Raw genomic sequence first — 27,447 nt, 5'->3', positions numbered from 1 at the left:
AACTGATCACTTCTGGGTCTGTTTATGGCAGTTTAGTGTGTTATACAATAGGAAAGGAGAACTTGGCATCCTTCTCAGGACTCTGTTGTAAAATAAGTTTTACACTTACTTGCATTTGCTTCCCTTTGGTCTTTCTTTCATAGACTCTGGAGAGTGGATGCCTGGAGAGGACTGATCAAATGGCAACCAAAATATTGGTGCCTTTGGACACCAGCATCATTTCATCTTCCCTCAAAGCAAATCACTTTGTTGGATTTGTTTGGTAACAAGGTTTAAGGTTCCTTTTTGGCTGTGGTGAATTTTTGTGTCAGAGCAGTATTTCAGCTCGTTCCTATTCTTTTTGTCATTCAAGATAGGAATGGGCTTATTTAATTCAGCTCATGTTCCTTTCTTTACTTCATCTTCTTTTCACAAATCAGATTCTCAAGTCCCATCTCAATATTGAAAATACACTATAAAAATAAGTACCACTGATCTAAAGAAAATGCACATACAAATCCTCCCTCTAGATTTAACTAAGCACTCCTAAATAGTAATCTTATTCCAGAGAAGTCCAAGCATAGCTTTCAGCCTCTGCTTTATATGCTTTATTTGCTACCCATATATAAACACATCAGCCACATCACAGGACAACAGTGCATGGGGCATAGAACATATTGCACAGAATTTGATATTATATATTAGACATAAATCTCCTCAGCTTTCAGAAGGCAAATTTCACACTCCATACTCCTAATAGGCCAAAACTAGAAGCCTTAAAAGTCACCAATGGACAGATGTGTTTGCTCCTGAAAGGGGAAGTCAAAAAATGTACACACAAATTAAGAATATAGTTGGCCACTAGTGCAACAGGTAAGTTCTGAGGCTGAAAAGGACCTGATAAGGCAAGATATTCAAATAAATATTAGGACATTCTAGCAGAAGGGGATGGAGAAAAGTTTCTAGTACCTCAGATAACCTCCCTCTATCTGCTGCCATTGTGCAGTTTCAGCCAGTCAACCTTAGCCAGGCACTGAGGAAGCAAAAGTAACTGAATAGTTGGAATCTGATGCAAAAGCAGGAGAGCAGCACATCACAGGCATCCCAGCTGCAGTATTGCTCCAGAGTCCTAGATAGCTAGTGAATAAAGGAAAAAAAAAAAAAAATTAAGTATTTGAGCTTAAGATCAGAGGCCTGTAACACATTACAGGAGAGAAAAGAAAAAACAATCCCCAACACACCTGTCCACCCCCCAATAAAGCCCAGAACCAGTAAAAACATTTTGTCTAAATTACTACACTAAGAAAACAGTATTAATATCATTATCAAAATATAAGGACTGCTTCATTTTAGTGTCCAGAAGACCAGTCAGCCAGTTGGGTTACTTCATGTTTCATTTTGCACACAGTGGGACACACCTTCACTTTCAAAGGAGATGATGGTAGCAAACAGGATGGCATGAAATGCCATTTTCCTTCTAAAGCAGAGTGCAGCAGTCATTCTACAGATGTATCGAAACCCCTATCAAAAATCAAGATGCAGTAACTCCAAATTAAGCACCCAGCTGTTGTGGCAGGCCCAAGATCCTGAGCCAGTCCAAGGGAATCATCATTCACAGAAAAATGGGTGCTCTCAAGACTAAAAACATGAAAATTGTTCACAGGTGGCCAGCAGTAAACTGGATATAAATCAGATTCCAGAACTGCCAAATGCAAGATTAACTGTTCTCTGTTCAATGGGAGAAGAAGGTTCTCTCAACTGTTCCATTTGCTCAGAAAATTACAGAAATCATATCCCTGAAAAATACACAAATAATTTATTATTTATTGAATAGCCTTAGATTAGCAAGATAATACAGCCCTCAAAGGCAATGTAAGATAAACCACTCCTTTAGCTTGGACACAGAGTGTCTCCAGCTACCAAATTACTGGTATAAGAATTCACCCTTGCATAAACTTGAACACTGGATAGCAAGAAAATTAATTTGACTTTTACTTAGGGACTTACAAAATGTTTGCCACATCATACAGAAGACCATTCTTCTGTAGCTATTTTTATTTTTTTTTTTTATTTTAGATGAAGTTGGGCTTTAGTGCCTGTCTTAAAACCTCATTATTTAAAGGACCTTAATGGAATGTTATCATAGAATAATAGAATCACAGAATGGTTTGGATTAGAAAGGACCTATATGCAAGCATCAAGCTTTACGGGAGTAATAAGAAACTGTACAGCAAATTTCCCCCCAAATTTACCAAATTATGTTGATGAGAGCTTAATTCTTTCTGAAATCATCTCATTATGTATTCCTATCACTTACTTGATGCTTTGCAGTATAATAGTCCAAAAGCACCTTTTATCAAAAGCATCCAAGTGGTTTCTTCTATCTCTGCCAAATGTCAGATTTTGCATCTATGCAACAAAAAAGGAATTTTATGAGCGTTATACAGCCAGTGTTGGTGGAATCTCAGAAGTCATTTGCCTCACAGTGTGGATGGCTGCACTGCATCTCTCCTAAAACATTTAGCTACATTACTAAACCATGTATCTAGCATACCTTTTCAATCCAACATTGCTGTATTGATAAAAAGGTGAATTGATCATATGCTATTATGAGGACCAAGGGGGATCCTCCTGAAGGAGAGTCACCTTTAATTAGTTTAGCAAAGTACCATATTTTGGGTTTTAATTGTTGCCTCTCATTAGATAAAAAGAATTGAAAGCAAAGCATTCATGGAGAGAAAAGATCCATTAAAATTATAAATGCTATTTTAAAAAAAAATATTTCTGATGGACAAATAAAATAATAAATAAATTCAAAGTTAATCTGGAAGTGAGATGAATGTTTCAACCTGACTCTCAGAGCAGCAAGGTTCTGGAAGCACTTCCCAAACGTGCAACCAACAGGAAAACACAGCAAAAAAACAACCAACAATTAAAAAAATTACACACTGCCTGCAAAATAAGGATTAGACTTGCTGATACAAGACTGCTTGTTCTAGGGCCTCTAATGGAGATTTCTTTTTTCCTAGAGTAGGCAGGGAACTTGAATCCTCCTCCTACCATGACATCAATAGTACCACTGTACACTGAACAATGTAGCATAACTAGCATCTACATAAGGAATTACATATGTGGCAGCTTGATTGCCTTTCAGCCAACATTTTGAAGGAACTATAGGCAATTATTATTTCCCAACTAGCAAATTTAAAAGTCATCCATGACTTTGACTAAGGTTTCTTCCCACCCACAGACGGTAATTTATCAATATTCAATTTCCTCTGTCATTCAATCATTTCTGCAAGCTTCCACAGTCACTTTTAATTAGAATATTCTGAGTCATTCTGTAGCAACAGCAAATTGTCACCTATTTAACTCCTCTTCCAGCCTAAGTTTGTTATATGGTTCAAGCCTTGTAATTGTCTTCCACCAGAAAACATGCAATCCTGTCCTTCAGTTCCTCTTTTTTTTAAGGTTAAGTTGCAAAGGTATAAAAACTCTGCTCTTTAACCCAATGCTTCTTCAATTTCCTAAAAGTTTTTTTTATAATTTGTAAGAGGCTTTTTGGAGAAAGCTACACACAATATGTAAATGATGTCACCCACATCAACATACTTGATAACTTCTCCAAGAAACTGCAAGCTCCCAGATACTGTTTATCTTCACAGAAGTCCCAGTGATAACTCTCCAGCACATGTTTATCCATTCCTCTGTCTACCTGGCTTCTTCTTATGCTGTACTGATAAAGCAGACTGACTTGTCTCTGAATTCAGCTACACAATGAAAGACTAAGAAGGATGGTGTGACAGTTTCTCCCTGCTATTCCTTCTGCACCAAGGCAGATTTCAATGGTGTGGCACAGCAGCAATCAGGTAATTTCACATTTTAATTCCCTTAGAAGTGTTGGGTGAGGACCATCTGGTCTTTGTAAAGTGGTACTGCTCAATTTATTGATTTGTTTCAAAACCTGAGGATTGCTAAAGAGAATAATGCTGTGTTACAAAGGTCAATTCAGTTCAACAAACTCTACAGAAAACTCACATTAGGTAGTATCATTTTCCTTGAAAAACTCAACTACAGAGGTGGCACCTGTTTTTCTACAGGACACTGCTTTTTTGCCAACTCTCTAGCCATCTGAGCGAGGTATCATAAGGGAATCTGAGCAAGATCTTAATACTAAAGATGTTGCTTCTTCCACAAATCATTTGCCTTTATCAGGCCATTGACAATGCTTTTATATACACATGCACTCTGAAAACAATATGCACGCACGGTTAAGCACCTATCAATGTACTGCTGCTCTTGCAATACTTACACTTTCTATTTAAAATACAGTTCCCCTTTGAAAAGATATGAACAGTTCCTTAGTTCCACAGCCATATTCACATACTGTACACACCCATACACAACCTGCTCTGTCTTTCTACCATTCCTTTCCCTTCTCCCCTCACTTTCTAAAATATTACCTGGAATCTAAGCTGATTTTAACAGGGCTTTGTCTACTGGATGCTACCTAATAACCCCAAGTGTGATGGAAATGTACACACCTTCCCAAGTTAGAACTGGTATTGAAGAAAGGCATTGTGTCCATCTTGTGAGAGCTTTTAGTTCCTGACTGCCATACACAGAATAAAAGAATAGCAATTGATTACTTTACTTTCCTGACCTGAGATCTATACAAAGTGTTTAGAAGGTACTAAGCACCATCCCTACCTGCTGAGGGCTGCTTACCAAAGATGAACACTGATGAACAAAACAAAGGCTGGAGCCAGAGAGCCTGCTGAGGAATAGAGGTCAAGGCACTGCCTAGCAGTAGGGAATCAAGAAAATATCAGGAGAACCTTCCCTTGACTGAGCAAGGGTTGGGCTGGGGGAAGAGGCCTGGATATGTTAGTCCTGGAGACTAAAAATTTTTTAGTCAAGTGCCCAAAACAGAAAACTTACCATTAAAGAGCAACACTGCTGTGCAATTAGCCACACCATTTTCTTGTCTCTTCTTCTCTCCTCTCCATTTGGTCATTGCCACCTGCAATGGGAAGGAAAATACGAGATTAAGGGGCAAAGTTTGAGGAACAAGCAGTAGGTGCTGCCTTTAACAGGGGATCAAGAAGGTGAAGAAACTGTGAATGTTTACAAAATAATGGTTTATTTGCTTTGCCTTGCAATATGTTGCATCTTGATTAACACTACTGGAATGGAAGGGGCAAGAGCAGTTGGAGAACATGGAAAGCAAGCACAGAAGAACATGGGAGGCAACTGGGCTAGATCTCCAACGGTGTTCACCACCCACTTCACATGGAAGATTTTAGAAACATGCAGTTTATTCAGAAAACAAGATAAAAGTCTGGCTGTTTACTGTCAAAGAGGATTACTGAAAAAGTAATTTCTAGTAAAAAATTCCTTTTTTCACTAAACAACACAAATAAAAACAGCTACAACATTCCTCAGTTATCTTTTCTATAACATGAACCTAAGAATGGAACAGCTGTCACATTTGGCTGACAATTCGGTTGACATTTTGACACATCATTCAAATTCAGAGCATTTTTCTTCTCTCTGGAGCAAACAGATTTTGCTTTAAATAGCCCACTTCATGCAGTGATATTTGCAGGCACAAATCCTTGGTTGTCATTCATGAAAAAACATTTGGCTGATTTGTAAATTATGAGTGACTTTCAGAAGCACAGAGAGACTTCCACATTACAGGACAACAGTATTTGAATCAAAATGAAGAGTCAAATATAGCATAGATATCACCAAAAGGAGAAAACATTCTGCTCTTCAGAACTTCTTTATTTTTAATTAGGAAGAAGCAGCAACAGCACAGGATTTACTCATGGCCAATATAGCCTCACCATACAGAAATCAAATGCTGCCAGTAACAGGCAACACTGCTCTGTTAGGCTGTTTCTGTCAGAAAAATTTCTAGAAGTGTTTCAGTTGAATCCATTTGATTTCCTGTGTCACTATATCCATAATTAACTTCTCATTTTGACCCAAAACCTGTTGAACAATAATATGAAAATATTACTGCGCTTTTGAAAGTCACTCAGTATTTACAGATCAAGAATTTTCACAAGAACAACCCTCATGCCTAGCCTCAAAAAGCTTAGCTCCCTTCCATTTTTTGTTTACATCAGTACAGAGACATTTTAAGGTATTATAAAACATTTTAAGACATTGTTAACTTAAGGCCTTTAACCTCTGTAGAAACTGAGAGACTTTCAGGACACAGTCACATATCAAACTAGCATGGGCAATGATGGTGGTAAGAGAAGAAAAATCTCCTCATCTCTCTGGCTTCTTAATGATCTTTAAGATACATCTCTTGGAGGAGGAATGCAAAGGAGCTGCCACTAGGGCTTCAGGGTTTTTCCAGTGGAGCTGTTCCTCATGCCAGCAGTTTTTTCCTAGACAGAACACCTGGCCTTTTCATCTTCCCTCACTAGATGAACTGTTGTTATCATTACTGAGCTTACTTAGTTGTTTTTTTCCTTTCCAGAACACACAGCAGAAAGCAGCAACAATTACAACAGCAAGCAGGAAAAATAACTGCATTAATCTGACAGCAACTTTCCTATGCCTTGGCAGAGTACTTAACACACTTTATACCTTGGAGTGGCTCATAACTTTTGCTGTGTGTTTTAAATTGATTAGCTTCCTGGGCTGCTCTGGCTTCTGAGACAAGTTTTATTTTGACAACATGCTGAGAGTACAGCTGTCTGGGCAACTGAGCTGCAGCTAATAAAAGTCTACAGTGTTTTCTTTTTCTGATATTTGACTAAATGAAAAAAAAGCTTTTCTGGAGCAGTAAGCATTCTGTTTTGTCTAAAAACTTGTCAAGAAAGAAACCTCATCGTTCTTTAGATGCTTTGTGAAATGGAGATGCTGTATAAAGTACTAATGATAAACACCCTGCAGACAGGCTGAAGTCCTGTAAGTGAAAAACAAACCCCACTAATGTGAAATAGTATATGAAGTGTGATTTCCTAAGCCATACACAAAACTCCCTACACACTATGCCATAAACCATGGTCCTTTTGATATACAATTTTCATTTCTGCAGCTTTATATTGCTGGAATAATGTAAATAGAAGAGAAATTAAAGTAGAAGTTGAACATCCCAATATAAAAAGTTGCAGTATAAAATGCTGCAGGGGAAGTGGAAATAAAATGGTTTACTGGAAGATTGTCAGTATATTCGAGTGTTAGATACACAAGTTACATAAGCAAAGTCATAAACTTTCCCAGAATTACACTGCCAAGTAAATTCAGGTAGAAAAATTAACATGCAAAATACTCTCTAGAAAGCTATTTTGAATTTTAGAACCAAGTAATCTCATGCAGCATAAGAAATGTTACTTGCTGATGCTTATCTGAGACAGGCAAGCAAGTATGAATTTGTACTGCAGGATGGAAGTGCATATAACCATAAACCACCATCTTCTGAAGTGTTCTAAGTTATGTCTGTTAAATGATGAAAAGATACTTCATGTTCCTAGTGTAATAAAGGGGGAAAAAGGGTAATCATGACATTTCTCTATTGGTTTTTGATGAAGCAAACAGCTTTTTTAACTGTGAACTCCTCAGAACAGTAATCTCCTTACTCTTTTAAGTGGTTTGTAAAATAGCATGATTTCCAATACCTTTTATATACAAATTATTTTGTTAATTTCAAAAATTTTCCATCAAAATAGGTTCTTGCTAACAAGACCTACAAAGTTGCTAGCAAAATGAAAGCTGACTCAGCAACAATTGTGTTCATAAGATGACTGTTATTTACCATTACTGCTCAGCTTTGGCCTGGCTAATAAAAATCAAGGTGCAACCAGCTCTTAAACCTTCAGTCTACAATAGGATTTCATGACCTAATCAGTTCTTCAACTAAGAGCAGAAGACCCCTGCTGTTGTTTCAGTACCACTGTATGAAAGGTTGTATCTGTAACTGTTGCTTTTTCTGTTCTAAAAACTGGTGCCATAATTCTTTCCCTCACTCCTTTCTGGTGCTTCTAAGGTCCAACGTTTCTGAAGCACACACAGGCCAGGACACCTGCAAAGAATGTTGTGTAGCAGAATGAGGTTTTAACCTTGCTTAGCACGTTCTGGTGCTGTTCTCACAGATACACTAACAATCCAGAGAGGGAAAGGAAAAGAAAACAATAAAAAAACCATAGTGTAATAGCAGCTTAGTCAAGAGAGAAATAATCTGTGAAAGCTTAATGATTGGAGTTAAAGAGGACAGATGATATGGTACCTCTCAAAACTTTCTGGGATTTTTAAAAAGCTCTTTTGTTCATTCTGCTGCAGAGCTGGTGTTCTAATTGTGCACATAAAAGCTATTTTTACAGCACTTTAACAGCTAAATGCAAATAATGCCAAGAACAGTAGCTGTGTTTTAAACAGCACATGATGGCTCTAATTAATAATTTAATAGCAATAGAGTAAATAGGAAAATGAGATACAGTAGTGGAGAAAGTATATGTATGTATTTGGCAAGCTACTGCAGCCAGACAGAAACAATGCAACTGAGCATCACTTTTTCAGGACTATATATTCATAGCACATTACAAAAAGTCTTCACGTTTTTCAGAGCCACATTCAATTAACTTTTCTTCAGGTTTCTCTGTCAAAACGACTCAAACTTACAATTAAAAAAAACCCGCTTTGTCAGGGCTCTGGTGCAGAAACAGCACTGGTAGAAATAGTTTGTGTGTACCACATCAGGGGCCACTATATTCTGAATTGACTAGACTATCCTAGATGAGGTGTCTGAGCCTGAACAATGAATCTGTGTCACCTCCAGGTCACAGTGACACAGGCAGGCACAGGCTCAGGGACTATTTCTTTCCAGGCCCTGTGGTCTTAAGTCTCCCTTCCCAATGGAAGGAGACTCTAGAAGCTCAAAAAAATGATCTTTCACTTTTTTCCCCTGTCTTTTTCCTCTTTCTCTAATGGAACAGAAAAGATCATTTTTCTGTGCAAATGTTTTGACACAGATTGTGCTCTAGTCAAAACTATAACCATTTGCACATTGTATTTGTATCAAGGCAGAAATGCAGAGCAGTACATTGAACCACATCCATAATCAGCAAGCTTTCAACCCTACATTTTTTCTATTTGCAACAAAAAATCAAGCAATAAATGTCACAAAACTGCATCAGTTCAGATGTTCTTTTTGGGCTTCTAGTTAGAATAATGGTTCCACCCCTCCATCTTGAAAAGAGAAAAGAAAAGACACACAAGAAAGACACCTTGAAGGGTGTTAAACCTAGGACTACAAAACTGAGATGCATCATTGACTAACCAAAGAGATTACTAATACATGAAGTAAGCTTATTTTTAGTCCAAAAGTTTCTTAGAGGTATAAGAAGTGTTTTTTTCTTTCAAGAAAAAGGGATGTGAAGGGAAAACTGTCAAAATTGGATGCTGAAAACAGTCAGTGACTTCCTAGTTATCTCTGACAAGCACAAACACAAAGGATTAACCTGTCTGCTGAGGGCTCCAGGCACACACTACAGTGGCACCTGCTTCATTGGTTTTCTAGTTAAAAAGGGCTGGGAACAGCATGGAAGAAATCAGCCTGTCTGTGCAAGGGAGATGAGTGTAATAGGAATATTTGAAAAAGTAACTCAGAAAGAAAGAAAAGGTCATTCATGACAGAAGAGCACTGGCCTTAATCTACAGAGGTAGAATATTTGCTTTCTGATTCTATTCTTAGAATTTTTTGCAAAGAACTATTGTAATAAAACATCAATATATGGCAAACTCTATAAAGAAAACTGAAGTGGAAAGCATGTCCTTACCTTAAAGGCAAGAAATGAGGCAGGAAATCAAACCAATGGCGTGTTCAGCTGAATGGCTCTAGTTTCTATCAATGAGGGTTGTTAGAGTACTTTTCCCTGTAAAAGAAATTGCTGAAAAGATTAGTGTCTGTGTTGTCACAGCAGTGCACAATTGATGGAGACAGGCACCAATGGCAGACTGATGACATCAGAGTCCTGTGGGGTGGGGAGAACACAAAACAACTACGTGTGCAATTGTCAGAACCTAAATAATACATTGGAATGTTGCCACTGATACATCAATGGTCACTTGCCACCTATGGGCACAGAACCCCAAGGTTTTTAAGAAGAGGACTCAAAGATATCTTTAAACATTTGAGGTTAAAAATTAAATTAATTTATTAAAACTACCTACCATTTATTTCCTAATTAGCCAATTTAGAGATGGAAATAATGGCTTTTAATAAAAGGCATCCCAGATGAAATTTTGTAACTTACTGAAGGGACTGAATTAGACATGTAATCATTCCATTAAATATAAAATTGGTAACAACACGGTCAGAAGGACACACAGTGCTTTCTGAATTTTATCTCCTGTTAACTCCTCACTTAAAGCAGTCAGAACACAGATGGAAGATGTAAAGCTTCTCTTTCTATATAAAAGCTTCTGTGAACAACAAGTACCATTAATTTTAGAGTCCTGTGAGGTGATTTACCTGTAAATGGCTAAGAACTGCTGCCAAAGGATTTTTAATTAATCCCACTTTCAAAATTTCCCAACACAATGAGACAGAAATCTCTGTGGCTGCAATTTGAGACACTTTTTTTGATGAAAACTGGGGGTGGGAGGCAAGATTTTAAGGTGCTGTGAAAAGCATCTTAAAAACCAAAGAGGGGAAAATTAACAGAAGAAGGAAAAATGTGTCTAGCACATTGAATTATAACACAATGAACGAAAAAAAAAACTTAAAAGAAAGCTGAAGCATGCTGCTGTGTATGACAATTCTAGAGACATTACCAGAAGACACCTCTTAGCTATTTTCAAAGCTGTATCTTCCTGCAACCTCCACAAAAAAATTACTCAACTACAACATCTCCTCAAAAAGAGAGCAGAAAGCCACCAAACCTTCTTTATAATCAAGTACCACATCAGTATGTAACAGCCAAGACCTTTTACTGAAGTTAATAAATTGCATTTAACTGTACATTAACTGGAAAGGGGAGGAGGAAACCTCTTTATACAACACAGCTGCAGCAAGTTCAAAAGGACTGTTGAGGCATCATCATGATCAGATAAATTCAAATGGTTTGGGGAAATCAAAGCTACCCACCCAAGACCACCTGTAAACTGTATTTCCTCTTTGTTCTCCTAAATGGCCTGTAAGGTAGAACCCCACAGTACAGCTGAATTTGGTATGCTGAACAGAGATCACTCCCAGCTGGCATGTGGGATCAGTGAAGGGAGTATAGTGCCAGAAGAGAATTGAGTTCCCATAGGTGCTGAGCAAAGGCAGCCAGGTTTACTGCCAGGATCTGTTACCTGCTGAAATGAAGAAGAAAGGAGTCTAGCAGAAGTAAAATATACTGTGTAAAATTGTTAACTTCTATTCTGCAAGTCAAGTCCCTTAGTGGCAAAATATATGATAAGGAGAAAAGATAATAGACTTATTACACTTTTTACTATGCATCCCACCTCAAACTCGGCCACACTGAGACCCCCAATTTAGGAACACTCCCTCAATACCTCTTTCAAACTACCCCTCAGTTTGACAACTTGAAATTCAAGCTGCAGGCAAGGAAATAGAAATTAAAGAATTTTAAAAAGTCCTAAAAAAGAACAGCACAACACCAGTTTTCTTTTATTATGTTACCTGCTCATACTAATAAAAAAGCCAAAATAAATGGATTTTAAATATTTCTTTTATTGACAGTTTTACAAAATTATCCTTAATAAATAATATTTTGAGCAGCACTTGGGACACTTCTTCCTCTGCTTCTTGGTTTTGTATGACAGGCAAAGATAGGAATTGCATTAAGTTCTTTGCATGTTCAGTGTAGTGCAAGAACCTGTTGCTTATCCTCCAGAATTTCTTCCTCATCATCCATTTGGCTTTCATCCCAGCCCCTTAAAAGAAACACACCACAGTAATTTTCAGCAGTTCAAATTCCTCAACCTGCTCTGCCTTAAGCCTTAGTGACATGTGTTCACATATGTAGAGATAAAAGGCATGAAAACAGCTTTTGCTGTATATTTTGCAAATACACATACCTTACAAGCTACTATATGCATTTTTTAAAGAAATAGGAAGTAAATAATATTATCACTATTGTGACTTAACAGAGAAATCCCACATCCTAGTGCAGGAAATCCAGGAAAGTTGGTCTCATTTATACTACCTGTACTATTTGCAAATATTGTACAGTTTTCTACTGACCTGAAATTCTAATATATGAACACCAACATATAAAAAAAACCCCAACCACTAATCTCTGAATCATCTGTATTCACACAGCAAGAAGTTAACCCCCCAGTGCCTCACTGTCCCTTGCTAGTTAGGAGATGGTAGTAAGAAAGCAGTGACAGAATTGAGGGGAATTTCCTTGTTTCCAGTCACCTCCTTAGATCACAGAATGGTTTGGATTATATATCCAAGGCTACATAACAAATATATCCAAGACCATGGTGAGTTAAATGTTACTGGATCACCTGCTCACAACTGCTCTTTTCAACACCTTAGAGTATGTGTAACAGAATATTTGTAACATGAATTAAAAAAATCTCAGAGCTGTGTATTAACAAATTCTAATGCATTAAAAAAAAAACAAAAAACAGAGCTGTGTATTAACAAATTCTAATGCATTTTAAAAAAAAAAACCAACAAAAAAACCCCACATAATCCCAAAAATTAAGTTTGGAGTCTCAACAACAAAAATATATCACTTAATTCCTAATCTCAGCTGCCCAAGAGTCCTGGCTTAGAACACCAAGATACAAAATAGGTCATGCTGACCTTTGTCATCAGCATGTAAAGTACAATCAGAAAGTCAAAACTGTTTTCATTGCAGTTCTGGCAAGATGTCTGACATATTGAGCTTTTTATAATATCATAAAAACTTACTCAGCAAATTTAACATACTTAAGAGTATCAGCTCTGCTGTGGCCTTTTAGCTCCAGATTTTTATGGAAATCTGTAGTATGTCTACATATCTTCTCTGAATGTCTGCTGGAGGAATTTACATCTTCAGTAGTTAAGCTGTAATAATTTTCAGGACCTGAAATATTTTAGGTGATTTCAGGAACAAATAGAAGCCAAAAAATGCAGAATCTGCACTGTCAATTTTTTAAAACTTCACAGCATGAACAAAAACTTGCCATTAAATCACAAATCACATCAAATCTCATCAAATCACATTGAGCTTCTAACACACCCGATGTGTTCAAAAATCCAAGGAAAGGACACCTATTTAAAATAAATGTATGGTCCAAACAAAATGCAAAGGATAAAAAGGAAGCTGCATGAAAGAGTTGGCTTCTACTAAATTAACAGTAGGTTAAAGTATGACCAAATGGAAAGAAATCACTGCTTAACCACAAGAGTCTTCCATCATGAAATGGTTTAGTACATCTTTGCATTAAAATCAATTAGATCTGAGAAGGCAAATGAAACAGCTACTTGTTTTCCTTTTGTTACTTCTAAGCATGAGGGGGATCAAAAACAAGTATTGCCACTTACCTGTACAACTTTGTAATTCCTTTTCCAGAGCAAGTAAGGCTTCTTGGTCAGCAATACATTCCCAAAGACGCACACCTTGTTTAGTTCTATCAAGGCATTTGTGTCTTGGTACCTCAGCATCAACTTCACATACATGCACAGATGAGCTCTTTGGTCTTGCCTGTATGTTTGTTGGACAATTTCCAGTCTGTTTACAATTTAGTGCGTCTGTTGACCAAGGTCTTCTAGAATTATTCCCTGAAATAACAGAAAAGGTGACAACTTCCAATAATTCACGATTAAAGAGAATTTTCTCTCAGCTCATGATTGACAACAATTGTGGTTAAAACTATGAGTAAATCTGAACAGATTATTCATTGTGTTTGAGATTGTGAATGAATACATTTTAATTAAAGTTTACAATTCTATCAGGAATTAGCATCTCCTACTTCAGAGGGATATTTCAGGAGAAAAAAAAATACTTTATTAAAGTATGGAACAAATTTGGGGGAAAACAGAGACCAAAAATGCTTGTAGAAACCTTAAATTTTTAGTTCTGTCATTTTATTTTAATTGAGGACAACATGAATATAACGTAGACAATTTCACACATTTTTCTGGAATTCAAAACTGACAGTTTCAATTTCCATTTGTAGCATTTTTAAAACTAAAACACCAAACTGTTTGCCTACCATGATAAAAATAATGTAAGCCACATGTCTTGGGGTTGAGACAGCTGAAATGGAGGAATGTAACTAAGTGCAGATGCAGTTATGAATCACTTGCTTCCTTGTTTCTTCATGTAGTAAGACTTTCTTTCAGTAGGATGAAGAAATATTTTATTAGCTTAAAACCATATGGTACTAGATGCTGCAAAACACACAGCAATACATATTCTTTTTCTGGACAGTTTAAATATTCAAGCTAAGAGGGGAGTAATGGGGTGTAGGCAGGAGTAGAAACTAAGCACAATAGAAAGAACTATTAGTGACAGGTGGAAAGTGGTAATTTTAACTCAAAACGTGATTCTTATGAAAACAATGCCATTATACCCAAAATACATGGATGAATATAAGAATTACCTACATTCAACAGAATCATCACACACAGCACTTCTACTTATTATGTATGAAAAACTAACCTGTTTAAGTAGGACCTCAAAGCTGTTGCTGTCCTTACCTGGGCATGACCTCTGTGCCAGCATCGGGGCAGAAATTCTATTTTGAATCTCCAAACCACTTGAAGGTCTCATCAACTGACCTTCCAAGACACCTTGAACTACAGAATCATCAGCATTTTCACTTAAGCTCCTTTCAGTAACCCACCTTCCATTTCCTGAAATTAAAAAGTATTAGAGGAAGTGATTTGCAGGTTTTGTGCTAATATACATGTACACATTTAATGTGTGTGATTTGAAGAAGACATTCAACAAATTTTTTTACACATAATGTAAAAAAAGGAAATAAAATCATATATAACACACAAGCTTAAATTCAAGTGATATCCTTGATCAAATTAATATTCATGTTCACCAATATTTTTGCATGTTGATTCATACACAGAATTAAAAGCATGTTTTGGTAATGAATATTATGCACAAAGAAAAAGAAGAAATTCCTACTGGAACAAAATTCTCAGAGCACATACAGCAACATAGAAACATATGCCACTATATTAATGTTAATAATCTCAAGGTACTACCTTTATTTTGCCCTTCCACAGCACCAATTGTGTGTGTTGGCACAGATTCAAGTTGCATGCAGAAAGATGGCTTACAACAAACAGTGATAAATATGTATATTGTTTGAGGATTTTATTGGCACATTATTACCTGGAAATGGTATATCACTGTCCACAGGGGTAGAGTCAGCACAGAGTAAAGAACGTGCTTCAGGCATTAGTTGTTTAGGGCTTGCACCTCCAACAAAGAAACCTTCCAGCCCCCAGTACTGTGTGGAAGCAGATTTCTGTCTTTTGGCTACATCCTGTAACTTGGATAAAACACAGAGATATGAAAATCAGGGAAACAGGAAATGTCACAAGTTGCTCTAGGAAGTTTATAGTAATAAAATGCTTATTTCATAAAACTTATTATTTGGATAGCCTGGTGCAAGAGGTATTCTTAAGGATGATGGGTTTGCATGATACAGGCTTTAATAGCCTATAAACTTCTAATGCTAATATTGAGAGTGAGTCTGTTCTTCCACTTGCACAGGAACAGCAGTTTTTCTTTCTTTGTTTTCCCTTATCTTGTTATACATCAATTAAAGGAAGAACTGCTTAATAATGACTCCAAATCTAATGTTCCAAACCCCTCCATGATTTTTTGTATTAAATTTTAATTTCAGCAAAAGAAATTTAAATAGTTGAGGTTAGAGAAGACTACCTACAATTTTGGCATTCCATCAAAAGGTGAAGTGACCTTGATACTAACATGAGCAGAGCTTCCTTCTCCCCACTACACCTTTTTTATTGTCTTGTTTGCTCTTTCTTTTGCCTTTTTTGAACATCAACAGAAGACTGACAACACAAAGGGAAAAGCACAGAGGCCTTTATCCCCCATATAAAAAATATAGTAGGCAGTGACAATCCTCCAATTAAAACTATAATCTTGATTGCTTTGGGGAAGGGATCCTGGAGGAGAATGGGGAAAAGCAGTAGAGTATTTCATGGTAACCATACAACTGTCACTCTCAACTGATTCAGGAACATTGTTGCCTCATGCTAAACTGGGAAAGTAGATTAAGCAAGAGATTATCTATTTAGCAATCAAAGATTTAGTATTTTACCACTGAATGCTTTGTAATTACAGGCAAAACCAAACTCTGGTTGTTGCAGACACTGTCCAGCTCTTGTGAATCTTTATGGATTTTCTGCAGTTGTGTCTCAAGGAGGAATTTATTGCTCATTAGCTCAGAAGGGTTAGAGATCTTCTCAGGTAGTTCTCTCACAGTCTGTAGCTCATCACTCTCCTTTTGCACAGCATTTCTTTCAAGATGACTGCAGACAACCACTTTTTCTACAAGAGTAAAACAAAGTCATGGAAGTGGGAATTACTTTTCTTTAATGGAAATGAATATGAATATGAAACCTGCAAGTCTACTATATTTTCTTTGTGAACTTAAACCATGAAATCTCCATTGCAGTTACCCCTAAACCATAAAATTACAAGCAAGAACTGTTAACTTTCATGAGCTTCCTGCCCTGCCAGATTTTACTGAGATGCCACTATACAGGGTCTGGACTAACCAGGGAGTAGAAGCAATTCTGTATCTGCTGGATGTGTTCCTGTACAATATTGTGAAAACATTAGACCTTGATAATAATCCTAACACGTTTCCTACTACTACTTCATGCTAATGTAATTTTTTTGTACATTTACAATGCTATAATCTAACCAGAGCCAGCCTAAGAACTGCCACAGCAGCAATTCCATTACCTTTCTTTAAAAAGTAGTATAATGGTTTGAAATATGTACTATCAGGCTGTGAATGATTCTGCAAGCTGGTTTCCTTTGTTTATATAAGACATAGCCATTTTATTTTTTTATTCTGTGCCCAAAGAAGCACATAAATCACATCTCATTAGTCAGCTCTTGTTTGCTTTTTCACATTTTAACTTTAATGAGCTGTTTCTTGAACTAAGCACAAAGAGAAGAAGTGATGGTCCCAAAGTGCTGAAGTAATTGTTCAGTACTTGCAAGAATAAGAAATCAAGTACCTTTACATTCCAACTGATTTCCTAATATTCAAAAAGTGACAACATACTTTATGTAGTTCTAGGGCACAGAGCAAAATCTTTGGGACCCCTTGGAAGTGCTATAAAATAAATTTGCCAAACTTTCATGGTGATTTCACTGACATGCAATGGGGACTGGAATACTTATACACAAATTATGAACTTTCATTCAGAACAGGTAAGTATTCAAACAGTTTCTCAACCTATCTATTCAAAAGCATTTTTTTACATAAAAAGAACACACACCATACATTAAATCTAATGCACTAAAGACAAACAGAGATATTTGTACAATGGGTTTGTATTCAGTACAACTCATATTGGGGCAGTCTCTCCCTCAAATATGAGCTCACAGCTGTGAGATTGCTGTCACAGCTGACACTTAGTATTTCAAAATAACTTGCACAGTCCATGAAATTATGGTCAGAGCACCTGCATAGCTCAGGGAATGGTACAAAATTTAACAATCTTCAATTTTACTTTTTTTTGACAACCACCACAGTTGACTACCACATCCCATAAGAATGATAAAACTGTATACACTTATGTAGATTGTAAAAATAACTTGTAAAAATTTACCTTGAGAAATTTCTTCAGAAGAAATGGGATTTCTGTCAAGAGAAAAAGGTAAAAATAATGAATGTTGGATGTGGAAGTTAAATGATAAAATAACTCTCATTATGCTCACAGTTTGTCTTGGCAAAAGTTCTGGTGTTGTTCTGATCTGCAGCTGCTGAACTACTTTGAAATGGAGCAAAGAGGAGAAAGACCAGAAGAATAAAATATAACAAAACAGATGACATCTAATCAGATATAAATTTTGGGACACTAGAAAAACTGCACATATATCATTGATTATGAGGACTCAGTTTTGCCTTCAACTACAAGATTAGTTGAGTGAGGGGCAACTGGGCAACACTGCCCCATTACAGATTTGCCTGTATGTTAGTCCCTGCTCCTTCTCAGATAAGAGAATACAAAACAGAAATTCTATCTGTAATTCAGAACATACACAAACAAAGAAATCATGGTGAAACATTCGAGTGATTAAGCAAAACAAACTAAAAACATTTTAAAGTGATGTCTCCCTAGTTACAGGCAATTAATACACGTTGGTGGCTCACTGACAAAGTAGAAGACACAAACTAAGTATTCACTAAGGGTAAAAGTGTTTTATGCCCATTAACTTCTAGACAGTTCTGAGAGTGCCTTACGAATTAATCCTTAAATCCTCAGGTCATTCAAATGAAGACTTTCAAGCAGAAAACAAGCAATCACAGCCAGGATCTTGGAAGAAATGCAAAGGAAGGGAAAGTAGTAACTGTCACATGACAGTGGCACAGTCTGTATCTTGCACCAAAGATGAGAACATGTGTCACCTCACCATGCCTTAAAAGAATTTACAGTCAAGGATTCTCTGCAAATAAAAGTACCTGCTCTTTACAAATATAACTGAGTTAAATGATATGATTATTCCCTTTTCTCTTCCAAATACCCTCTGCATTTCTGGTACCTTTCAAACTGCTCCGGTGGTTCATTTTTTCCTTCCTTATTCATTCCCATATTCATTTCCTTCCCATTCATTTCAGCTTCAATCACCAAAAAGTTAGATGATTCTTCCAAGTCCTTGTCATAATACTAATTAAAAACCAAAACATAAAACTCCATATTCAACAATAGATTAAAACTCTACATCAAGTAATTTAAACCCTGTTGATTTTATTTTTTTGTATCATTTCTGTACAGTAAAGGTCCCTGGAAACAGCAGGAAAAAATTAAACAGAAACTTCTGAAAGCTACATTTTCCACATTTGTATGGTAAAAAAAATGCACCACTTTCTAATTAGAGATTATTTAGCTGCTATTTAACAGAACAATATTTGAACAAACCACTTTGGATCACAGTGAAGTCTCTTGAAGTCCTTCATTATGTACTTACATCATCAAGGAACTCAATTTTCAAAGAAGACTCTGCTCTTTCAGAAACAGTGTCGGGTACTTCCTCTCTAAAAACAGAAGTCCAGTATCTCCTCACCTCTTCAGCTGTGAAATACAGTAAATTTGCTGCATTTCATTTTTTCCTGAATTGTTCAAGATTCACTTATATAAATGCAAACTTTTTCTTTATAATGAAGTACCATATATTTCTCCTTTCATTATTGTTACTTTCATTAAGCAGAAACTGCTTAACTACATAACTGTTCAACAATCATAGAAAACAATAACCTTAAGTATTTAATAGTCAGATTCAATGAATAGAAATCTGTTAAACCTGTTAACTCATCGATGTCATCATCTCCTTCTTCCCCACTTTCAATCACAGCCTGATGTACACTCAGTGTTTCCACAGGCCTTAAATCTTTAACACAACTACCCGAAGCTTCATCAATAGCAGCTCTAGAAAAGGAAAAGAAACCTATCTTAACAAGTCATCATTGTTTTAATATATAATAACACAGTCACTTAAAAGAAAACCAGAAGATCACACTACTTCATGCAGCAGTAGTAACCGCTGCTGAAATGAAGCAGCTCTGCCTAATTTCATTGAGATGACCTCGCACCTCAGGGACTAACTAAACAACTCTGTAATGCTTATAGACATATCATATGGCCTTTTCTCAATAAAACTCTGTCCCAAAATCAAGCACCAAGTATCATTACCAGTCCTCAAATTTTATAATAAACTGCTAGCATAGAGAATCCCCCCAAATACTACCTCGGCAGTAATTCCAAAATACTAAGTCATCATGTCTGGTTATCATAGTTATTTCCTTAAAATAATGCACTGTGTCTACAGACACCTTAACTCTTGACAATATATCTAGGATTTTTAAAGTTACAATGTTGTGGGTTTTTTTTAATGTTACTAAGTATTTCTGACTTCTTTCATTAGTACCAGCAAATTCTACAATACCTTCTGTATTTCTTAAGCAAGAGCTTCTCCATGTAGCTCAGGCCACCTTTCTTGAACTCAATTTGGACAGGTTCCTTCAGAACAATAAGATTGGTCTGTACCTCACAAATGCCCACAGATTCTGTTAGAATTATTTAAAAAACAAAACAAAACCAAAAAACACCAGCTATTCAGATTTACAAACTTGCTGTTCAACTACATTATTTTTAGATTAATGCCATATTAGTAGGCCATGCCTAGCTAAGTCTTTGCACAATTTCAAAATGTAAATGGCCAGCAGTACTATATTTCTACAACCCAGTCAGTAGTAAGAGTAGTCAGGAAAAACTAATTTATTACAGCTTCTCACATAAAGGAAGATCACCACATTTCGGGGGGGGGACAGGACTCTACAGAGCCCATGACTCTACAGATAAAAATCCCACCACATAAAAACAAATCACTATATTATTTTTTACACAAAAATACAGAGAATGAACCTCATCCATGGACTAAAGAGACTAGCCTGCATAAATCAAATCACACCAGAGGTTTTTTTCATACTTCATACTGGATACTTCAACCAATTGCATCTTTTCTCTGGGACAAAGAAGGTTGTTGGTCATTTATAAACAAACAGAGAGAACATTCACCTTCAGTAATCAAAAATCTGCTACATCACAAAAGTGATTCTTTTTTTTTATTATGCAATTAAAACAGGAAAAAAAACCCAACATACCTGGTAAGACATTACTGGGATGTAGCTGTTCTCTGTGGTCACCATTACCTTTTCTCCATTGAAGCAAAGCTTCCTGAAAAAACTGTGCAGATTCCTCCTCGTTAAACGTACCATTTAGTAATAATCCTTTGTCCTGATTTTCAAGGTCTGTACAGGTTGATTCTGAGGGCAGTTCCTAAATCAGTTCCACAACATAATTAATACAGCACTTCTGATGATAATCCTCTCTGCAGTTACATGCAAGAGCAACAATTTGAGTGTCAGCTATGGAAATGTAGCACTCTGTTTTCTGGGTTTAGCCCAAATACTCTGGTAATCAAGGTCACTCAATTTTTATTAGGTCTTGCTGACAACTAAATTGCAATATTATATCAAAAACAGAATAAGAAAAGCAAAAATTGTAATATGCACACAAAAAAACCACCACTGAACTTAGATTCTACAATAAAGTGCAGCAGCCCTGGATAGCCCACATCCGACATACAGGATGGATTTTATGTCTCCAGACATGGAGAAGGGTCAGTGGGCTATGCCAGGCTGACAGCCTGAGCCCTCACTTGGCACACAGTGGAAAAATTTAAGACCAATCTACTTAAGAGGTCATAAAAAATAAAGAGACATTTATTTTTCCTTGAACTGTACACTACCTCAGCACTGTCTACTGACAGTAGGCGAGATGAAAACTTGTCTGTTGTGACCTGATGTTTGCTATTTACTTTCTTCTGCTCATGACTGACTTTCAATTTGTTCAGATTTACTTCCTTGATGAAGTGATCAACAGCTTCCAACCTTGCAACATGTGTATCAGCTTCTGTCTGTTAACAAAACATTGCGAAACCTTTTTTAAAAACATAGTCAAACATTCCACCCAACACCGTATTAAGAGCAGGTTGGCAACTAGATATTGAAGAGAGATGGTTACTTGAACACATAATAATTTCAATAACCAATGGTGTGCAAATGTGTGAGCAAAAATTCAGTAATCAAAATATTGCATTAGGTACTACACAGGGCAGACTAAGTGAGGCATTTTATGAAGTACATATCCAAACAAATTAATGAGCTATGCACTCTATTAATGAAGTTCTGCTTACTAAACCTTTCCAGTAGACAGAAGCATATCTATAGAGGTCAACAAGAGGAAAACATTCACTTAAGGATCTAACTGAAATATCTGTATACACACAAAAAATAGTCTATGAAATTTCAAACTATAAAGGACTAGATGAGTTTGACGGAAAATAACAACAGAGGAGAACAACAGTTTTGCTCACACTGGGACTTTACTGATTTGCAACCTTCATTCAAAGGAAGAAAATCACTGCAAAAATGTAATCTGAAAGTTTGGGTTGTCAACTCTCGAATGATTATTAAGCAAAGCAAAAAAATATTTTACATTCATCCTTTTGGTAGGTCCTCTCCCTGTCCACAGAGACCATCCTTTGTCTATAAAATCCTCAAGTAAGGAGCACACCCTTATCCCCAAAACACAAGAGCAGTAAAGATACAGGCAGGAAAAGCCATCAGCTATGTCAAGTAGCAAAACTAGAATCTCCTCACACCACATCTCCTCCTTTCTGTCTACTCCACACTATAATCAACCCAGTGATCTTGCAGTTGCTTTGTCCAATAAATAGTACTTGCCACATGCCAGGAATTACGTGTGGAAAACAACTGCTTTGAACAGCCCTTACTTCTTTTCCTCTGATTCTTACACTGCATTGATGAATTCACAGGATTAATAAGGTTCAAAGTTTATGGTATAAATATACTTGCTTTGTCTTCTTCATCCATCCTAATAGCCTATAATCACTTATAATAGCAAGTCTATTTTTCCCAGCAGCAACATGTAACTAACACACGTGGGGACCACAGAATCACATACTCTGCCATTTCTGTTTCCTTTGGCACACACATTGAAAAGCACATAGCTAAAGACTGTGTTGATTTCTTCATCACCACATGAAGAAAACAATCTTAACAATAAAGTAGAAATGACATTTCTTTCAAGATGATCATTTTATTGATGTAGCTTGATACATGTACTTTCTTTGAGCAAGCACAGTTGCGTTATTCATGGTTCTTTTTGGTAGAATGTATTGTAACAGATCAATATCTGAAAGGCTCACCCTGCTGTGTTATTTGTATAAATAACATCAACATCTTCTCTCAGATTTTGCTCAATTGCCTCCAAGTACTTACATAAGAATTGCAAAACTGATTCTAGAGAATACCTGCAAAGCTTATTTGTTTTGACCTCATGTTAGGCTTCCAGCAGCTCAACTCAAATACTAATTTTCTCCTACTTTGATGTCTAACCAACATAGACATCCCTCTCTGCACCCTTTTGTTAGCTCCCTTTATTAACAGAGGCAGTTTCTAATTAGCTTCAGAGCAGGACTGGAGAGAGAATATAGAAGAGGACAAGTAAAAGGGGATGAGGGCATCAAGACAGCTTAAGATGGAATTCTCCTGATGCAGACAGAATGATCATAGAACTCCATGATTCTCAGTTTAAATCCTTGTATTCTTCCAATTAACTGCTCCATGGCCTTAATCCCCACAATAAACTTCCAACATCTCAATCCAGTTTGTTTACCACCAAAACCGAGGTAACTGGCTTATACCTTAAACAAACAAACCCTACCTAAAATAAAAAGCACTACAAATGGCAAGATTTATCATTTTTTGTCTCAATATTGCAACCCCCCAGTTCTCAGTTATAGGTCTAAAAGATCTGCAACAGTCTAATACAAAATAATCCTAAACACTCTGCATTTAGTGTGGTGAAATATTTTTATATCCATGTAAAACAGCTCATGGAAAATCTTTTTTATCCACTGCATAACTCAGGATAACACATCATCCCAAAAAGATGATTTATTACTGTTTTTTCATCACTCCTTTTGTAACTAGGAAAACATAATGAAATATCCATGGACATCACTGAAAAGTAAAATTTCCCTTCAGAAAGAACCTCATATAGTAGAACTGAAAGTGTTAAATCAATTTACACTTAATCAAGATCCTATCTTTATTTTTCTATCCTTACATTAGCTTACAGCCTCACAATAAATTTGATCCTTTGTCATCATAACAATGATATATGAATCCAAACACTTTTTCATAAAAAGGTCCTGACATGATTTCTTGTTGATTCATTTAACTCTAGCTATAAATCAGTTATTAACACAGGAATGAAAGAAACTGAAAACAAGCATAATAACATATATTTGGAGAGGTACTACAAGGATAAAATCAAGGTGTTTCTCAAAATGAAATCTGGAATATCCTTAGAAGAAGAAAAGCAGTGGTTTTCTCTGAAACTTAAAATCCAAAATGCATGTACAGTTTGGTCCAAAAAGAGAGTTGTTACAGCCCATTTATGAAATGCAAAAACAATGCATAAGAAGCTGAAGTTTGTTACAATTAAGTGTTGCACAATCGTTCTAGCAGAAATCTTTACTACCCTAATTATAATATTGTTCTTGTTTCATAACACACGCAACATAAAGCTGTATGTTAGAAACTAAGTATTACTGAGGTGAATAATAACAAGTCTCCACTGTGCTATATTACATTTTATTTTCATCAGTTTATTCCTTGGGAAGTGGAATCCAAGTATGAAAGAACCGGGAATGCCAAAAGTGGCGTCTGACAGAACAGCCACAAGTAGGAATTCAGAGTTCCAAGCTTCATTACATTTAAATTACAAACAACACAGACTTTTAAATACAGTCCCAACAGTATATAATTGCCTTTGATGAGCAAACACACACCTTGGCCATTTTTAGTACTGAGGTGGGTGTTGTTTTTTTTCTAAAATGCCTGACATCCAACAAGCTGAAAAAGTCTCAAACAATTCACTAGTAACAATCATTTCCAAGAGCCTGTGGGAAAAGCCCCTGATCCAGCCACCTGTGCCTTACCTACCACCGGGGGAGTTTAGCTCAGGATTCCACGAGGTGTGTGGAACCAAAATCCGTCCGGGCAAGGATATGATGCTTTTTTATTCAAGATGTACTGAATAAAACAGCTATGCTATTTGCTTCTAGGAAAAGCTTGTTTTTAAACTGAAAAGCTTCCTACCGAGCAAGACAGGCAGATGTGCTGGTGTGGAACTAATCCCTGAGCAGTGCGAAAACATGGGTCTGTGTCACCCACTCTGGGATGGAGAATGACGTATTCGGAAGCCCAGCTGCACCTCAGTTGAAGGGTGGGGGTTAAGGAAAAGGCACAGGGCAGTTCTTACTAAAAGTAAGGGGTTTCACCTGCTACTTGTAACGTTTGAGGCGGCAGAGCGGCTGGGAAGGGACAAGAGGCGGCTGCGAGGGGCTCCTGTGGGGGCGCAGCGCCCCCTGGTGGCGCAGCTTGATGACATCCCAGTGGCTTTGGTACCAGGCAACCTTAACAGAAATTTGAATTCCACAGGTATTTTTTTCCTAAGGAAAACCATTTACAAGACACCCAGACATGAAATATCTGCTCCTTTTTGAGTGTCAGCGCTTCCAGCTGCTTTAATTTGCCATAAAAGCAACACAAATATATCATGCCATTTATTATGGAGCTGGGGGGGCGGGGAGGATGGAAATCTTTTAAGGAGAGGTGCTAGTTTTATTAAGAATAACATTCTTATTCAACAATGGAACTACTCTCTTTGCACAAGCTACTTTGAAATTCGGTTAGTATGGGGGCTCTAGCATATTTTGGAGGTCAGGTTTCTATTTATACTTGCTAAACGGTAAAATTTCTCCATTACATATAAATCACCTCATGCTTGATAATATCCATTCCCACTGTAACACAGTCAGCAAGTGCCAGCTCAGAATGTACTCAGAATTAAGAATGTGCCCTGGTGCTTATCAAAGTATTTAAAATTACAAAATATTCATGGACCACTCCATTTTGCCCTGTTTGCCTGCAACCATACATCTTACTTTAATCATATGGTAGTGTTCTTTAAGTAGATCTGTCTTCTTCAGTTCTGTTCACATGCTGTGCAAATTAATAAAAATACAGCCTAAAGATACTCCCTGTTAAAGAACTGATAATAGTTCTGATAACAGAATCATTTGATCTGTTCCCTTGCCACTCAGAGGGAGATCAGCACATAAAACCTCCCTTTACCTAGCGAGCACTAAGTAGTTACCACAGTGAGAAATCCTTGAATTACAGTGAATATCACCAACAGAGTTTGGAAAACGGGTGAAACAAACATACTATTTTAATTTCAATTGCAGTAAGATAAGACATTTAAAGAAATAGGATCAAATTAAGCTCAGATATGTAATTTTTTTCTTCAAGTTGCTGCACATCCAATAGTCAATATGGCACCTCAAGCTGACCATCTTAGAGAAGTCTTATTCTTCCCAGCAGAACAAACTGCAAAAATAAGGTATTAAATCTTTTCCAATTCACCAGAAAAGCTAAGGATGAACGTTCCAAAGAGCTGCTTCACTTCATACTTTCCCAAGTAGCAATACTGCCATCAAAATTACTCCTTTTCACAGAAGGAATGGAGGCATCTAGCACAACAACATCCAGAGACAGCCACAGCACACCTGCACTGCACAGAGCAGCTACTGCACAGAAACCTAATGTGGTATTCAGACCTGCACATCTTTCTAGGCATGTATTTTCATATATAGGTCCTTTCATGAAGGAGCCTGGAAATGAATTCCAGGTCAGACTGCTTGTCTCTGCAGACCACACAGCTTGCAGCCTGGACAAACCTGAGGTAACTCATTTTACAACATACTGGACTCTATAGTGTACATACATCTAGATACTGCTACAAAGCTCCTAGATATGCATATTATATTCTGTTGCTACCAAGTACCTTTTAAGATATTGACTTACCAGCAGTGCACTCTTAATTTCACACACTCCACATGCCATCTCCTTCACTTTAGATTTTTCATGAGCTACAGCCTTTGCCATTTCATGCTTAAATGGTTTTTTCACTGGCTCTGGAAAAAAACAAAACAAACTTAAATGCAGTACTCCAGTCCCTGATTTCTTTATTGCTTAATTGCAGCAACCTTCAAGAGCCAGATATTCTACCAGAATTTCTGAGGTTTTAGTTTAACAAATATGTCTTTACCTTGAACATGTTCTTTGAGTATTTGTAGCCTCACTTTTCCTGAAGAAACCTACATGGAAGAATATTTACATTTAGAAACACTAAGGTACTGGAGTATGAATATTACATTAAATTTAATAGAAGCACAACTTTTCTAGAATTAAAATGTCACTGTTTCTTGGAGAATAGCTAAGCATGTATTTGAAGAGAAAATATCTATTATTCACGATAGCTGTTAAGTCTGTGACCAGTTTCCCTTTCCACTTGTGCAATGACACTGTCCTTGTTTGCCCCGCCAGGTACGCAGCACATGTTTTAGACCTGCAGAACTTTGATAACTATAGTGACTTCAAACGTCAACAAGTGAAATCTACTGCATATATAATCTGCACATACATCTAACTACAGTTGGGGGGGGGGGCCAGTACTTTGTTTTACTTCTGCTTCTCCTCCTCCTCATTACCCTTCCATGATCTAGCACCTCAGTAACTAATCATTTTCACTTATTTGTACCTTAGTTTTTC

At 36.8% G+C, this 27,447-nt stretch overlaps 1 protein-coding gene across 1 annotated transcript in view; it reads right to left on the bottom strand.

Annotated features, from left to right (window-relative positions):
* Nucleotides 1-11,807: 11,807 nt before the first annotated feature.
* ZBBX (zinc finger, B-box domain containing) overlaps nt 11,808-27,447 on the bottom strand; it is a 20,203-nt gene continuing 4,563 nt past the window's right edge. Inside the window, exons 4-18 of the mRNA XM_010006928.1 lie at nt 26,945-26,993; nt 26,701-26,810; nt 21,489-21,656; nt 20,842-21,016; nt 20,124-20,244; nt 19,482-19,606; nt 19,149-19,252; nt 18,723-18,847; nt 17,789-17,820; nt 16,261-16,490; nt 15,303-15,462; nt 14,651-14,806; nt 13,493-13,729; nt 12,896-13,031; nt 11,808-11,883 (exon numbers count right to left, since the gene is read on the bottom strand). Coding sequence (XP_010005230.1) covers nt 11,808-11,883; nt 12,896-13,031; nt 13,493-13,729; nt 14,651-14,806; nt 15,303-15,462; nt 16,261-16,490; nt 17,789-17,820; nt 18,723-18,847; nt 19,149-19,252; nt 19,482-19,606; nt 20,124-20,244; nt 20,842-21,016; nt 21,489-21,656; nt 26,701-26,810; nt 26,945-26,993 — 2,004 coding nt within the window. The remainder of the gene's footprint in view (nt 11,884-12,895; nt 13,032-13,492; nt 13,730-14,650; nt 14,807-15,302; nt 15,463-16,260; nt 16,491-17,788; nt 17,821-18,722; nt 18,848-19,148; nt 19,253-19,481; nt 19,607-20,123; nt 20,245-20,841; nt 21,017-21,488; nt 21,657-26,700; nt 26,811-26,944; nt 26,994-27,447) is intronic.

This window comes from Chaetura pelagica, unplaced genomic scaffold, assembly GCF_000747805.2.
Source record: "Chaetura pelagica isolate M959 unplaced genomic scaffold, ChaPel_1.0 scaffold341, whole genome shotgun sequence".
Lineage (NCBI taxonomy): Eukaryota > Metazoa > Chordata > Aves > Apodiformes > Apodidae > Chaetura > Chaetura pelagica.
The sequence above is the reverse complement of the archived record's forward strand: the minus strand, read 5'-3'. Positions and strand labels throughout refer to the sequence as shown.